This window comes from Anastrepha obliqua, chromosome 2, assembly GCF_027943255.1.
Source record: "Anastrepha obliqua isolate idAnaObli1 chromosome 2, idAnaObli1_1.0, whole genome shotgun sequence".
In the NCBI taxonomy this organism is placed as follows: Eukaryota; Metazoa; Arthropoda; class Insecta; order Diptera; family Tephritidae; genus Anastrepha; species Anastrepha obliqua.
The window spans coordinates 99,845,640-99,861,892 of record NC_072893.1 but is presented as its reverse complement, the minus strand read 5'-3'; the positions used below and the strand labels follow the sequence as shown (position 1 = coordinate 99,861,892).

The 16,253-nt window shown below is 41.8% G+C and overlaps 1 protein-coding gene across 1 annotated transcript; it reads right to left on the bottom strand.

The window, feature by feature from the left end:
- Positions 1-329: 329 nt before the first annotated feature.
- Positions 330-7,531, bottom strand: LOC129238463 (splicing factor Cactin). Its single transcript, XM_054873489.1, has 2 exons — positions 5,828-7,531; positions 330-638 (listed from the first exon to the last, which is right to left on the bottom strand). The coding sequence occupies exons 1-2, from the start codon at positions 7,472-7,474 to the stop codon at positions 450-452; spliced, it is 1,836 nt and encodes a 611-aa protein (XP_054729464.1). The 5' UTR covers positions 7,475-7,531; the 3' UTR covers positions 330-449.
- Between the last annotated feature and the right edge of the window lie 8,722 nt (positions 7,532-16,253).

Sequence of the window (16,253 nt, the reverse complement as noted above, 5' to 3'; positions counted from 1 at the left end):
ATAAAACAAAAAGAAATAAATTAGAAATTCCAGCACTATCTGGTATTTTAAGAACAAACGATTTATTCAGACTACTAAATTTGAGGTATCGATCAAATGTTTAAAAAAATGAACAAAGCAATTTACGAAAAATAATGAAACTGAATTTCATTAAAGCAAAATGTAATTTAATATTCCAGTTTTTATACCCTTTTTGTTCAAACTGTTCTAATTTTGCTTTAAATGATTTTTTTTTGTTATTTATATTTAATAAAATTTAATAACACTAATTCTAAAAAATCTTTTCGTTGTTGGTTACACTTTTTTGGTTAAAAAAAGTTTTTCATTTTTCAAAACAAAAAACCAACATTACAATAATATTAATCTGGCAACACTGAATATACCACTATACATATGTACATTGGAATAAAAAAGGAGCATAATAAACTGTTAATTTCAGAAATGAGATTTTATCGACGATATCTATATCTCTTAAAATGAAACCACAGCTGGAATATGTTATTGTGAAACTGGCACCGAAATCCACGTTTGTAGCTGAATTCCCATTCCCTGTGTACTATTTTAAAGGCAATGTCCTCATACGGTGGTCCTGCGTGAAACCGGAGCACAGCAAAGTCAGCATTGTCCTCACATTGACTCTGAAAGTAAAGAGAAAAAAATTAAATTAGTGATATTATGACAAACTCCTACTCGGAATAAAAGCAGTTGTTGTTGCAGCAACAGTGTAGTGTAAATCACCGGTCGTCTTCGTCTAAATCATCTAAAGGTACGCCCCGGAAACTTACTGTTTGTTATGCTCCATTACTGGGCCCAGGAAACTAGCTGTTTCGACTGGTTGGGTTCAGAGGGAGAGGGGTGTTAGATGAGTGGGTTTAATGGGGCATGTGAAAAGGTGGTTAGTGTCGTGCGGGGTGCCTTCACATGCTGGATATATGTTTATTATGTCGGGGTCGATTCTGGATAGGTAGGAGTTTAACCTGCTACAATATCCAGAACGTAATTGTGCCAAGGTTACGCGGGACTCTCGGGGAGTGCGCAAATGTGTTCGACCGAACTTTTAAGGCTAACAAAACTACAGCTATCGAATTTGGTAGGTATCCTCACCAGACGCTGTCACCTAACGGACATGCGGTGAGGCTTGGCATTGCTACAAGTCCTTTCTGCAGAAAATGTCTGGAGGACGAGGTGGGATCATCTCAGCACCTTCTTCTCAGCTGCCCTGCTCTCGTCGGTCTAAGGTTTAGTCATCTGGGCTCTCACTTTTTCGCTAAACAAGCGGATATTGCGGGAATAAATATCACACATCTGGTGAAATTCATTAGCAGCTTGAAGCGGTTAACACGAAAATAAATCGCGACTCGTTGGTCGTCATCCTCAAATCCTCTAATCCAAGCCTTGGATTCTGTCTGGTTCCTCCCCTCTTCTGTTCCCCTCCCTTTCAAATTTTCAAATTCTTCTTTATCTTTTTGTTTTAAAACTGTAATTTTTTTATGGCACTCTGTATGATATCCAAAATCTTCGGTAGATTCAAAACACTTACAGTAAGTAAAATTTCAATTTAATACAAAAAAAATACAGGTTATAGTTATAATATAAATTATACAGTGCTAATTTCGAAGTATTTTTCGTTAAAAACTATTATTCTTATTTTCTTATTCTTAGCCTTAAAATGTCGTACAGCTGGCAATCGCTATCCTTGTTAGACTAGTGATGTTACGCGCTAGCTTCCTCTCACCCAACCTTCAATTTTTCCCATCTTTAACTGCTAGCAACCCTAACTTGCGGCCAGATTTAATTAGGTTGCCGTATATCATAATGATGAGAAAAAAATTAGCTATATTTTGATCTATAACAGATCAATGTTATGGATGTATAAATATATCGAAATCATACCTGTTTATACCTGGCTGCGGAGAGGTGCGGCCAAGCGCGCAACGGCAACTACGGTTTTTTTAAGTCTTTACACCTATTGCAGTAAACCGAACGATATTTTATCTCAAAACTTGGTTAATTAAATTTTTCCCGCAAAATCAATTAACAATAATTTAATTAAAAATACTTTCGGCCACATTTCTACTGGCACCGTGGTGAATTTTTATTCTCCTAATCATAAATGTGGGTAAAAATGTGGATTTCAGCATGTACTCGATGACTACACCAAATCTGCAGCCGGATCTCGTACTATAATATATTTCACTAATTTCGTTCAATTAAGTTTGAGTCTGTCGTAAAGTCTGGTACACAATTTTTGTTTTGTTTTTATATTTTGTTGATGGCTTTTGTACCAAATTTTATGTGCGTAAGTTGAAGGGAATATTTCATCATCATCATTCTTGCAACTATCAGCCGTCTCATAAGGATTCATTGTAAAGCAGCCGTTTTCTTCGACCAATTCGTCGCGACAGCCAGTCATTGTAGCTAACAGCCAGTCATTGCATCATTCATACTTACATATAAACGAGTACATTGATGCCATAGAAGTATTGCCGTTGCAAACGTCCAAGTTCATTTGAAATTAACGTCGGGCCGCAGCGCACTCCCTAAAATTCAAAGTCAATCAATCGTTTGATGTGCGTCGCTCACTTGTTACAACGACAGGCCGAGCCAGCGCCGTGCACCCGGTATCGTGCAACAAGCATAGTATAGCCGAAATTATCAAATTTAGTCGACTGAGTTTCCAAGTCAGTGTTCAGTCACAGACAATAACAAGAACTAATACAACAATAATTTGTCCGAGATGATCTGACCTGCGCACCACCCGTGAGTGGACACACGACTACGTTGCCCCCTGCTGCAGAGCTCTGCAGCCTCAACCGCCCTTTATGGCGCGGCCGCCCATCACCATCACGCCGCAACAACAACTGCGGAACGCATAGCAGGACCAATACAGACAACCTTACGCGTATCTTACACCCCGAGTTACGACTGTACTCCCGAAGAGCTTCAATCTCCTTTAACTTGATTGCAACGGACTCATGAGCAAGATAGATGAGATAGTCGACTTTACGAGCCGGCATGGTATCAAGATAGCTGCGATCCAAGAAACTGCTCGCCAGCTCCTCCCTGATTACCAGGGATGGTTATAACGTGCACAGAAAGGATCGCGCGCGAGATAACGGTGGAGGCCTAGCGTGTATAGTCCACCACGCAGTGCAGTACCGTCTTATCGATGAATGCATCGACCGCAGCGACAGCACCTTAGAATGTCAAGGTATAGGTGTCCGGTCAAGCGATGCCAAGCTCAAAATATATAATATGTACATATCACCTGTCACCCGGATATCACCCTGATATTGGTGCGCTCATCAGAGGTGAAATACGGTTGCTAATGACTTTGAACAAAGCTAATTGGGCCAATTTCGCGGAATTCACCGAGGACACCTTCGCCGCTCTTCCCATCCCGAGCGTGACCACCTACGCCAGGTCGATCCCCGCATAAAGGATCTCAATTTGGAGATTCGGCAAATGGTCACCCAACATAAGCGGACAAAATGGCCAGAGCACTTGAAGACCTGCGACTTCACAACTTTTGTGAGTAAGCTCTGGTCCACCGTAAAGTCCCTGTCGAACACGACGAAGCACAATTATAAGGTGGATATCATCATCAACGGTTGCACTTCGTCGGACACTTTGCATCCCCGGTCGACAGATCCAAACGTCGTGCAACCAGACGGCTGCACAAACTTCCGAACAACAGTGTGCCACTTACTTTCTCCAGTGATGAGATTCAGGGGGCCCTCATCAAAATGCAATCACCAAAAGCCATTGGCCCTGACAGCATTAATATGTCGATGCTGAAAAACTTGGGTCCATTGAGAGTATAGTTCACAAGGTGAATGGTCACTCTTGTAATTCCTGTCAAGTGGAAAGTGGTCCCACTACTGAAACCTGGAAACCCGTCAAACAAGGGTCTAATCGGCCGATAAGTCTCCTTTCCCCAGTGGTGACGACTCTTAAAGCCCTCCTACTCTCACCTGACCCCAGCCACACATCAGCATGGTTTCCGACGAGTGCACAGTACCACAACAGCCGTCATAAATGCCCAGATAAACCACGGGCTTAACCAAAACCGCCCTTGCGAGAGGACTGTTCTAGTAGTGTTGGACTTGAAGAAGGCTTTATATACTGTCACCCATTCCACGCCACTAGATGATATTTTTCAGTCAGCACTCCCGCCAGGGCTGAAGTGGTCCGCCAACTATCTGAACAGTTCTCACTCGTCAATGATTTTTAGAGACCAAACATCTAAACAGAGGAAGATAAAGCAAAGTGTTCCGCAGGGTGGTGTCCTTTCATCCTTGCTGTTCAACTTCTATTTATCGAAGCTCCCCCAACAAGTAGGGGAAGTCTCCCTGGTCTCATACCCTGACGAATGCATGATAATGGCGTCGGGCAATGTCATTGATGGCCTGTGCGCCAAAGAGAACGTCTATCTCACCGACCTTTTTTTGCTTTTCACGGCGAGGAATCTCCAACTTTCCCCCACAAAGTCCATGGCGACACTCTTTACCACCTGGACAAAGGAGGTCAAACTGCAACTCAAGGTAAAAGTCGATGACACAGTAATTCCGACTGTTAACAATCCTATTCGACTGAAAACAATGCTATCGACATTTAAGGGAATTGGCCGGTCGGTTCTAAACTATGCTGCGCCTGTCTGGTCGGCTGGAACTAGTGACACGCAGTGTGCAAAAAGCTTCAGACTTGCCAAAACACACTGCTATTCGGACAGCGACAGGTTGGCTGCTGATGTCCCCTCTTCAACACCTTCACAACGAGACACAGATACTACCAGTAAAGGAGCACTATAAACTACTCAACAAACAGTTCCTGCTGGAATACTACCACTGGTTTAACCCTTGCAGACTCCTGCAAGAGCCTGAGCCACCTACCAGGCACGTCAAGAGACACCTCCTCAATTTCGCCGACGAGATCCAGGACAAAATGAACACACATCTACTGGACCAGACCGTGTTTAGACAGACAATAAACGACATTCATAGGGAGACCATCACTACCTTCTTAAGCTCCCGACCCCCGAAAGCCGTCATCGGAGTCCAACACCACCTACAGCAGATTAAGAGGTGATCACTTAAAGAGCGATTTTATAGACATCGATGAAAGTGCTCCAATAGAAGAATGAAGTTTCGAGCACGAAGGACCTGCGTTTCAATTACTAATGCAATTGTAAGCAGTCACAGTATCCATCGGAAGGCTTAGCTGGCGTTATCCAGCAACAAAACAAATAGCAAGGATTGCCTTTCCCAGATGCTACCTCTGGAAGAGGGGCGATGTAGTACACTACTGGGTGGCAACATCCTTGACAAAGAACGTAAACGAACAGAACTGAAAAATTGAAAATTGTAATTGGGCTGCTCGGATCATGTCCGTTCCGACAGCCTCAGTGGCATTAGTATATAATGTAAGTATTATGATTTATGGTAAAGGATGTACATACATAAATAACATGATTTTGCGATATAATTAACCCGGCGTTCGTCGCTACAAAGTAAAAAATACCACACAAGTAATAAAAACACTTTTAAATTTATAGCTAATAGTTTAGAAAAACAAAATAAACTAAGGAACTTTGATATAAATAAATATTTAATTATTTATAGACGTATTTATGTGGTAATTTTTACCCGGTTGCGACCGTTTGCGTTTGTATTTGCCTAGCGACTAAACCCCGGTTAATATGCGACTATTTATGCTATAAAAATGTATCAAGTAACAAATTAGCGAAAATTTTAATGTGAATGATCTGAAAGTGTTATAGGTCTATTCGATTGTAAATAAATAAATGAAATGAAAATTTATTGCTTACCAAAAAATATTGAGGCGTAGTGTTTTTTTCAATAAGGTCCGGATAAAAAATATTAAATTTATAACCTTGAACTATTTTCGGTGGGGGATTATCCATGTCGTAATGTGTTTGATTATATTTATTCCATTCAAATCCAGTATGTACACGATTGAAATATCGGGGTTTACGCGGTCTATACTTATCGGACGATACTTGAACTACTTCTAATGGTATTTCTACAGAAAATTCAGCTTCATCTTTGCCCATATCTCTACGCATAGCATTACATATCTGACTTTCTTCATCCGTAAAAGAACATTTATTTGACTTATTTTTTGTCGCGTCCGCACGTATTCTTTCAACGGCACTAACATTTTCTTCCTCGGTCATAATTGGCAAAGTATTTTCACCATCAATACTTACAAAGTATTTTGGACTATATCTTCCTTCTTCGTACAAATTGAAAAATCGTTCTAAAATATTTAGATCATTATTGGATTCTTTATTGTCAATATTGTTTGCTTCCAAATTTGTGGAATTCGTATCATCCCGATAATTCGATGTAGATGGAATGTCGGAGCGATCATATTCATCAGGTTTAGTTTTAAGGAGATTCAGTTTTTGACGCAAGTTTTCCTGATGCTTATCACGCAAACGAGCTCGTGCCATATGTGCCTTTAATTGAGAATATAGGCTTTCCCAATAACTAATGTCTACCCCATCTGATCTTGAGTTAATTTTATTTTCTATTTTTGTCCGCAATTCATTTAGTTGATTTGTATTTTTCTTTCGAAAAATTTCAGCAACATCTTTAGCTACACAGTCATGTATTCCCTCTCTGCGAACGCCAGACCCACTTTCATTATTTGAATTGTTTGCATTCTTCATAAGCTTGAATAACTCGTCTTCTACAATCACTGTCATATCATTCCAAAAATCAATATTGTTGCCTTTATCTAACTCAACGTAGATTTTAATGTCAATTAGTAAATCTTCAAGATCTTTTAAACTAAGGCCATTCAAAAGTACATATGGTTCGTGCATTTGTATTTCATTTGTATCCTCTGGTTTAAACCCCGACAAATACTGAGCTAACAAATCAATGGGTTTTGCCCGACCGTCTTGTATTCTTATAATGCTACGCAATCGTGCTTGTTCTAAATGAAATTGATCTTCCTGCAACTCCCACTCTTGAAACTGGGCTGCTTCCTTTACACGCTGTTGCAAAATAGACTGTTCTTCACGTGCTTGTTTTTCTAATTCACGTTCCATTCGCCGTTTTTTTACTTTTTCAAGTTCTAGTCTGTTTTCAAGTAGTTTCTGTCGCGAAAGAATATCCACCGTTTCTGTTGAAACATCTCGAATGCCTTCTTTCTCCAATTTTTTGGCCCAAACAAATGTAGACGTTAAGTTAGAGTCACCGAATGGATTGTCTTGATCGGTGTAGTGCTGATACTCTGTGTCCCAACCCATTCGCTCTCGACGACGCATTTCTTTCGCTTCCCTTTCTAGTAAGCGCCGAGCCCGCTTCTCTTCAGGAGTTTCTCTTGCCTTAATCTCATCCTTAACACGTTTTCTTTCTAGACTATCGTTTAATCTACGCTTTTCTAATGTTTCTATTAACTTTAACGAGGAACGAGCGAATTGTTTCCGATCCGACATTTTCATGAAATTATGATTTATATTTTCATCAAAATAAAACCTAGGAATGGATCTAACTGACCGTATCGATATTGACGATATTTTAAATAATCAACTTTATCGATAGTACGAAGTTATTGGTATCGGTATACATTTCACATATCCATATTTCAATCAACACACAATTTTTCACAATTCAACTCTTATTTTACTACATTTCACACATTTATTTTATTTTTATTTTTATGTTTTTATTTTTTTTATTTTTTAGAGCTTACATGATAATAAAATTAAAAGTAAACTAAGCAAACGCAGCGCTAGCAGCAGAGGCTTTCGGCTGTCTCGTGATGTACTGTATGTTGAATCAGACACGACGGAGTAGGTCGGTGTCCTTCAGAAATTTGTAAATATGTTTGATGTTTTCTTCAGTGGCTTCTTTTAGAAGTAGAAGAGGGTCTGTGCTCCTGAAGTGGTGATGCCTATGAGAAGCAAGTTCTGGGCAGGATACCAGTAGGTGATGTACACTGACTGTTGCTTGGCAGAAGGGGCAGGTGTTGGGTGTATTACCCTTTAATAGGTGTACGCTGGTGATTATGGTGTGTCCAATACGGAGTCGTGTGTATGGGGTAATGTGGTTGGTGGGTACCGATGTTGTATATGTAGGTTTGGATCGTTTAGGGTTGATGTTGGAATAATGATGTTTGTAATACGACCATTCGCGAAGTAACTTGGTTTGCCTCTGTACATGAATGAGTCGGTGTATGTCGCTGGGTAGAATGATTTGTGGTGTGACTGTTGGTGTGATGGACATGTCTTTGGCAATTGTATCTGCCAGTGTGTTACCCTGGATGCCGGAGTGCCCAGGTATCCACATAATTTTGATGCTGCTCCGATGGGTTATTAGTGTGTTTTTGATACTATCGATTATTTTGCTTGATTTTTTGTTGTTTTTAATGGCTTGGAAGCAGGACAAACTGTCGGAGCAAATTATATGCTTACCCTTACTTTTGGCGCAGTATTGAACGGCTTGTAGTATGGCGGTTGCTTCAGCGGTGAAAATAGAGCAGACTGAAAATAGAAGGCCGTACGCGATAACTTCCTGATTTTCTGTTATCACTGCGTAAGAAGTGTGGGATCCTTTTGACCCGTCAGTAAAAATCAATTTCCACCCGTTAAATTTGTATTCTGCGATGGATTCGGCGAACTTGGCCCTGTAAACCGCGTTTGGGGTATTCTCTTTACGTAAGTTAACTAGGTCGTTGATAAAAAGTTTGTTGCTAACCGCCCACGGTGGGTGATTGGTGTACCGCAGAGTGTGTAGTTTAGAGGGTAGTTCCGCTTGCTTAGCAAATAAGGCGCAGGTGTGTATTGATGAGGGTATTTTTGGTGTGGATACGCGTGAGGTTGCAGATTGGAAGTCTTTGCCAATAAAAAGGTTGAGGCTTTGAGTAAGCTTTGGATAGAGCCTGAATATTTTGTCCTCCATGTTGTCGTATAGAGACGGAAGGCCCGATTCGGCAAGAATGGCCTTTATGGGCGATGTCGGAAAGGCGCGTATGGATCTGCGCACTGCGGCATGGTAGGGGGCAGCAAGCACCTTTAAGTTTTGTTTGGCGTGTAATCCATAAACAGCTAGTCCGTAATTAATGGTTGATAGGATGAGGGCTTTTACACACTTATTATTCACGCGTTAGTGGAGAAGACACTGTTTCAGCAAACGTCACTTTCGTTTTTGACTACGCTGACCATTTCGTGTACGGGTCTCGTACATCCCTTATGAATGTTTAGCACTTCATCCCTCTGTTGTTGCCTTTGCATACGTCAAATGCGCTAAACGCTCGATCTCCCTCTCATATGTCTTCTGGCAGGGACTCGTCATTCCATAACGTATCTCTATTACTGTCATCAGACTCTATAAGAGTGTGGGCACCATCACCGATGTGAACGTACGTTCCATGTCAGCTGTCACAAACCAACATATCTGAGCCCCATGTAAGTGAAAACTCATCATCGTGTCCTTATAATACGTTCACATATGCATTAATCAACTAGGTTAAGTTAGCCTGGTTGCCAACAACCCACGCATAGACCTTTTGGTCCCTAGCGATACTAGATGGAGACCGACCTCTATGAATACCTGAAGAAGACATTATGTAGGATGTCAGCGCTTTTGGTGAATCTAAGCAGCGCTGGGTAATCCAGACCCGTTTTTAATAATGCCGAACAGGCGCACTGAAGTTATTCTAAAGTTTCCTCAACATTCCTTCTGCATTTCCTGCATTTGTCCGTGTTAGCAATCCCTATCTTGTACGCATGTGCAGTTAATAGATAATGACCTGTTAGCATACCTATGATAGTTCTGCAGTTCTTTCGCGAGAGCGTAAGTACGATTTGAGTCAGTTTTTTGTCGTTAGTTCTACAAATGTCTTTTGCTGTTTTGTATGTGGTTAGATTAGTCCACCTAACTTCCACTCGCCTTTTCATGTAGTCGTCCATTTCATTGTAAATCGTTCTCTTGTTCAAAAGGTAGTCTAATTGCACTTTTTGCTATCTCATCTAATATTTCGTTCCCCATAATGCCTTTATGACCAGGCACCCAATAGATATGCAGCCTACTGTTTGCGGCTAGCCTTTCTATGGTCTCCCTGCTCCGTCGAACATTTTTGGACTTAATACAATATGAGCTTATTGCTTTTATTGCTGCTTGACTTTCCACGTATATATTAATTGTTGAGTTCTTTCTCGTTCTAGGGTAGGCTAGCTCCGCGGCTTTCCCCACAGCAAACACTTCCACTTGGAAAATACTGCATGGTCTGGCAGCGTGATAGGCTGCCGTATCTTTAGTTTTGAGCCCTAAATACCCGCTCCCACTCCATCTGAAGTTTTAGAGCCGTCTGTAAAGATGTGAAAAGTTCTATGGCCAGACTTCATGCCTTTGTGCCATCCCTCCTCTTCAATTGTAGTGCGAAACCTTCTCTCCCAACTAAAGTACGGAGTCATGTAGTCTGTGCAACCTGAACTCCACTTTCCTATTGAGCTGTGACCGAAGGTTCTGCAGGTGAATACTCCAGCAGCCCCCAACCTCCTGGCGAATTTCGCTGCCATGTTTTCCGCCATACGGTTAATAGTTATGCACAGAGCAGCGAGTCGCTGAATCCTCAGTTTTATTGTCGCAGGCCACCATACTAAGGCCCCATACAGCAATATCGGTCTAACTAATGCCGTGTAGCAGCAATGCATCAGAGAGGGTGATAGACCCCAAGTAATGCCCAGCATTCTTTTACATGCGTACAATGCGTTACAAACTGGACTTTACTGAACTTTTTCACCCTTTCCTCAACATTGTGCATCCACAGCAATTTACTGCTTAGTATTACTCCGAGGTACCTTGCATGATCTTTGAGAAGTAGTTCGTTGTTGCCTAGCTTCGGGAGGTTCCACGTCGGGACCTTGTACTTCCTGGTAAAAAGTAGCATGCCGTTTTTCCGGCGTTTATCCTTAGCGCTGCGCGAGATGCTCATTGGTGTATCGTTTTAAGCGTGTTATTCATCACATTACTGACGGTGTCCAATCTCCCATTCTATTTAATTGGTCGCAGTTACGTTCGTCGGGATGTCGTGCACAATATCTCCCCTTGGTTCGAGATCTGTAGTGTCCGCACACCCTCGAAAATGTGTGCTGACCAGATCTTCTATAGAGTCCTCACAGCTGTCAGCCCACTCCCCTTAATTTTTCGTATTGTTCTTGGTATAGACGGATTTTTGCATAACAGTTTCCTAAGTCTAGCCACTTCGTTAGTGTCTTCCATACTGCTACAGAAGTCTTTCCAAGATTCTCTCATGGCTTTACGTATCTCTTTCTTGTATACTTTTAGTAGATATTTATACTCCTTCCAACAGAATTCATTGTCTGCAACTTAGGCTAACCTATAGAGTTCATGTATCCTACGCCTTTGTGCTCCTAATTCCTTGTTCCAGCAAGGAGGCTTCACCTTGCGTCTATTACGTGTTGGGGGGCAAGATCTTTTGAAGGCTTTGACGAGAGCGGTTACAAACAATTCAACCCCTTTCTCAAGTGCAACGTGTGACCTATATTTCAGAGGTATCATTTGGTGTGTATATCCCTATACAAGTCCCAGTGCGTATCCTTAGGATTTCTAAAGGATATAAGTTTATTTTTTGAGCGGAATATGACCTAAAAGCTTGTGTATCTGTGATCAGAGAATGAGGGCCTACTCTCAACACTTCCCATTCTTGTACCATAACATGCTTGCTTGTGTAAGAATGTCAAGGTATAGCTGTCCGGTTAGGCGATGCCGAGATCGAAATTTATAATATCTATATACCCCCTGTCAGCTTTTGCCCGGCAGGATATCTCCCTGATATTGGTGCGCTCATCAGAGGTGAAAACCGATTGGTAGTAGTTGGCTTTAATGCGCATCACGATCTTTGGCATTCAAACCTGCCAAATGATCGTAGGGGGCAGCAATTGGCAGAGCAGATAGACGATTCGACATTCAGCACTGCAAACGACGACGCCCCCACTAGGGTAGTGGGCAATTGCAGCAGCTCGCCTGACATCACAATTGCTAGCGCAGGTCTGATAAATAGCATAACCTGGCGACCTATGCTATCGCTTGCATCAAACCACTTGCCCATTATCATCTCGATCGAGAAACCTGCCTACCTTGTTTCCGCGGATCACCGGTCATACATCAACTTCAACAAAGCTGATTGGACCGGATTCGCGGAATTTACTGACGGCATCTTTGCCGCTCTACCCATTTCCACCGATGTGCGCGCAGGCCAACGTGCATTCCGCAAGGTGATCATAGCCGCCCCGGCTTCATACCCACTGGACGGATCCGGGACATACGCCCCAATTTCCCAGCAGAAGCAGCGTTTCTGGCGAACGAGCGTGATCGCCTACGCCAGGCCAATTCCGGCGATCCTCGAATAAAGGATTTCAATTCGGAGATCCGGCAACTGGTAACCCGACATAAGCGGACTAAATGGGAAGAGCATCTGAAGTCCTGCAACTTCATCTCTGGCGTGAGCAAGCTCTGATCCACAGTAAGGTCCCTGTCGAGCCCGACGAAGCGCAACGACAAGGTGGATATCACCTTCAACTTTCGTGCTTCGTCAGATTCGAAGAGATGCGCGAGCTACTTTAGCCGGCAATTTATACTGCATCCTCCGGTCGACAGATCCAAACGTTTGGCTACCAGACGGTTGCACAAACTGACATACAACAGTGCGCCACCTACTTTCTAAAGCGACGAGGTTCAGGGGGCCAGCAAACTCATGAAACCATCAAAAGCCAGTGGCCCTGACGAATTAAACATGCTGATGCTGAAAAAGCTGGGTCCACTGGGAGTAGAATTTCTCACCAAGGACTGTCCTAGTAGCGTTGGATTTATAAAAGGCTTTCGACAGAGTCAGCCACGCCACGCTACGAGATGACATTTTACAGTCGACACTCCCGCCAGGGCTGAAGAGGTGGTCCGCTAACTACCTGAGTGGTCGTCACTGATCGTCGGTGATATTTGGAGATCAAACGTCTAAACAGAGAAAAATTAAGCAAGGAGTACCGCAGGGTGGTGTCCTTTCACCCTTGCTTTTCAATTTCTACATTTCGAAACTCTCCCAACCACCAGACGGAGTCTCCCTGGTCTCATACGCCGACGACTGCACAATAATGGCGTCGGGCAATGACATTGATGGCCTATGCACCAAAGTAAACGACTACGTCGCCAGCCTTTCTCGCTTCTTCACTGCGAGAAACCTACAACTTTTTCGCACTAAATCCACGGCGACACTTTTCACCACCTGGACAAAGGAGGTCAAGCTGCAACTTAAGGTACATGTCGATGATACCCCTTCTACAAGGAAGTTTGTGCATGAGTAGCTATCTTTTCAAACAGTCAAGCAGCTATCAAGATCTTAGACTCCAACTCCATTTCATCCAAACTAGTCCTACAGTGTAGAGAGGAACTAGAATTATTTAGTCACTAGCTTGAAATTACCCTGATATGGGTTCCCAGTCATAGGAACATACGGGGTAATGAGATAGCGGATTAGCTAGCAAGAAAAGGTTCTACACCAGACATAGCAGAGTGCCACCGCCTCCACCCCACTCAACACAAGAGCATCCATTGCTTCACACTATCGTGCTTTAGCTGAAAAAAGATGGAAGCAATTAACTGCCTGCATTACAACAAAAAATCCAAATGACGAAGCACCTGTTAGGATGCTCTCGACCAAACATTTAACGCATCACTGCAACCCTAACAGACCATTGGAAAGTAATGGATCATACAGCTATGATTCAACCTCCCCTGCAGAAGCTGTCAAGCGGAAGGGGTGAAGGAAGGTATTTTCCACTACCTATGTGAATGTCCAGGGCTAGCTAGGGCACGACTTTGCTCCTTCGGTAAGCCTTTTTACAGCAAATTAATGAGATCTCAGACATCGAGATAAAGAATATGCTGCTATACTTGGACCTCACTAAATGGATCTGATTTAGAAAAAAAAAGACATCATCACAAGAGGACAGTGGTGGTAAAACTGGGCTGGTGACTAATTAGGATTATTTCAGTGGAAATACTCAACCACTTCAACAACAACAACAGAGTACTCTCATGAAAAGGACTGGGATGAGGCTGCAATGGTACATAAATTCAAAAGTAAGGCACTACGAATCGTCTTCTACAAGCCATTCAAGACGTAGAAGACGCCGAGGAAGACCTGTACAGCAATTTTAGATCAGATAGATCTTTCGAACGTATACGAACTGATCAGCAAAAATTCAAGCAGACGTTTGGCGTAAGCCATCGAACAACTCGGCCATACAAAGTAGTTAACCGCTAATGTACTCTCTCCCACAGGTACGTCACACAAATTAGAGTCAGCATACAATGGTCCAGGGTGACAATTCATCAGTAAGGGCCGAGTTGTCAACTACAGTCAATCCTAGCAGGGTATGACGTCCGAACTAGGTAGCGAGCGCGAGCTAAGGAAAAGGACAGGCAGTTGATTATTGGCATCGCACGGTTGAGTCGCTAGTTTAGAGTTCTGTTACTGAGTGTTATACAGGGTGGGCCATATAGCGTTTGCTTTTTGAACCACCTATTTTTTTGAGAATGGTAACACAAATGACATGTCAAATGTGTTCATAATTTACTTAAAGGTTTGACATTTACGAAATGGGACGCTATACGCTTGAACAAAATTGGGAAATGTGGTGAGAATTGAAGAGGATGACATGGACGACATTTGGTTTCAACAGGACGGTGCAACTTGTCACACTGCCAAAGTTACACTCGAACTTTTTGCTACCGTTTTTGAATTCCGATATCAATTGGCCGCCTCGGAGCTGTGATTTAAGCCCGTTGGACTATTTTTTGTGGGGAGCCGTTAAGGACAGATGCTATGCGAACCATCCAGAGACGATTGATGCTTTAAAACACGAAATCGAGGTTGCCATTCATGAAATTGGAGCCCAAACAATCGAAAATGTGCTTAAAAATTGGGTTGACCGTCATTTTGGGTTGTCATTTTAACAATATTATTTTTCATTCATAAATGACAATGTTCAATCTTCAAAAAAAAAAAGAGTTTGAAAAAATATTGATTAGTTTTTTTTTAAAGCCGATTCAAAAAGCAAATTTCACATGGCCCACCCCTATATTACTTTTCGATGCAATAAATTCTACTGACCCACAAAATGCATACCCTTGCCGTCATGCACCTCCACAATATATATTCACCACCGCCATGTTTGACTGTACCAACAAGACTTTGTTTCTGAAGAACAGTGCCTGTTTTGCGCCAAACAATTTGAAAACCTCTTATTCCAAAAATACAATTCCAATTATTAGCGAATTCAATGCCCTTTCTTCTGTTCACAAGTGAAATAAACGGCTTTATGTTAAATTTTTCTAGCAGTTTCCGCACAAATACTTTTTTTTTAAGTTTGGTTCGCCATACTGATTACGCTGCGCCCTTCTCGGACCCATAATAGCGTTCTTGGACGTCCAGACCTGGGCTAAGATTTTTTACTATACATTGAACAGAGGAAAACGTTCTCCCAATAGCTTTGCCAATATTTCGGAAACTATTTCCATCTTTCCATAATTTTATAATTATTTTTCTTTCTAATACACCATTTTTTCCTTTGGTTTCCATGTTTTCATATTACATATTGCCATTTTTAAATAAAATGTGCAACTGAGTTCGCTAACCGATCAATTATAATGACAAATAATGGAAAGTGTGCAAAAACTAAACAAAAATCCTATTACAGTAAAGGTATTATTAAAAGAAACAAACCGTACGCAAACTTTCTGGTTGCTATATTTACATGTTGCTGCAATTACTTACCATTATATAAACAAGTTGGTTTTGGATCTTAAGAATATAATGAAAAAGAAAAAAATAAAATATGTTTTGCATTGTGTTTTTAATCAATTTAAAATTATTTGTAAGGTGTACGCAGGACTTTATGGGCTATGCAGTATATATAATTGGCGCTTACAACATTTTTTTGTGTTTGGCCGAGCTTCTTCTTATATTTGCTGTGTACGTCTTGATGTCGTTCCACAAAGGGAAAGGCCTGCAGTTTTAGCTTTTTCATGGTAGAAATACATTCGGAGGCTTGCCATTGTCTGTCGAGAGGCAATGGCTATTAGAATAAACTTTTTCTATCATTTCTATCAATTGGTGTTTCGTGCCCAGGACTTCGAGCACTCCTGTGCACTTCTAAATGGTCATCAAAAACCAAATGGAGAACCTACAGTCTCATATTC

Bases quoted from the DNA above. Each gene is read 5' to 3' on its own strand.
- LOC129238463 (XM_054873489.1), bottom strand. From the start codon at position 7,474: ATGAAAATGTCGGATCGGAAACAATTCGCTCGTTCCTCGTTAAAGTTA. The intron at 639-5,827 runs GTAAGCAATAAA...CTTTACTTTCAG, and splicing joins CTACGCCTCAATATTTTTTG to AGTCAATGTGAGGACAATGC.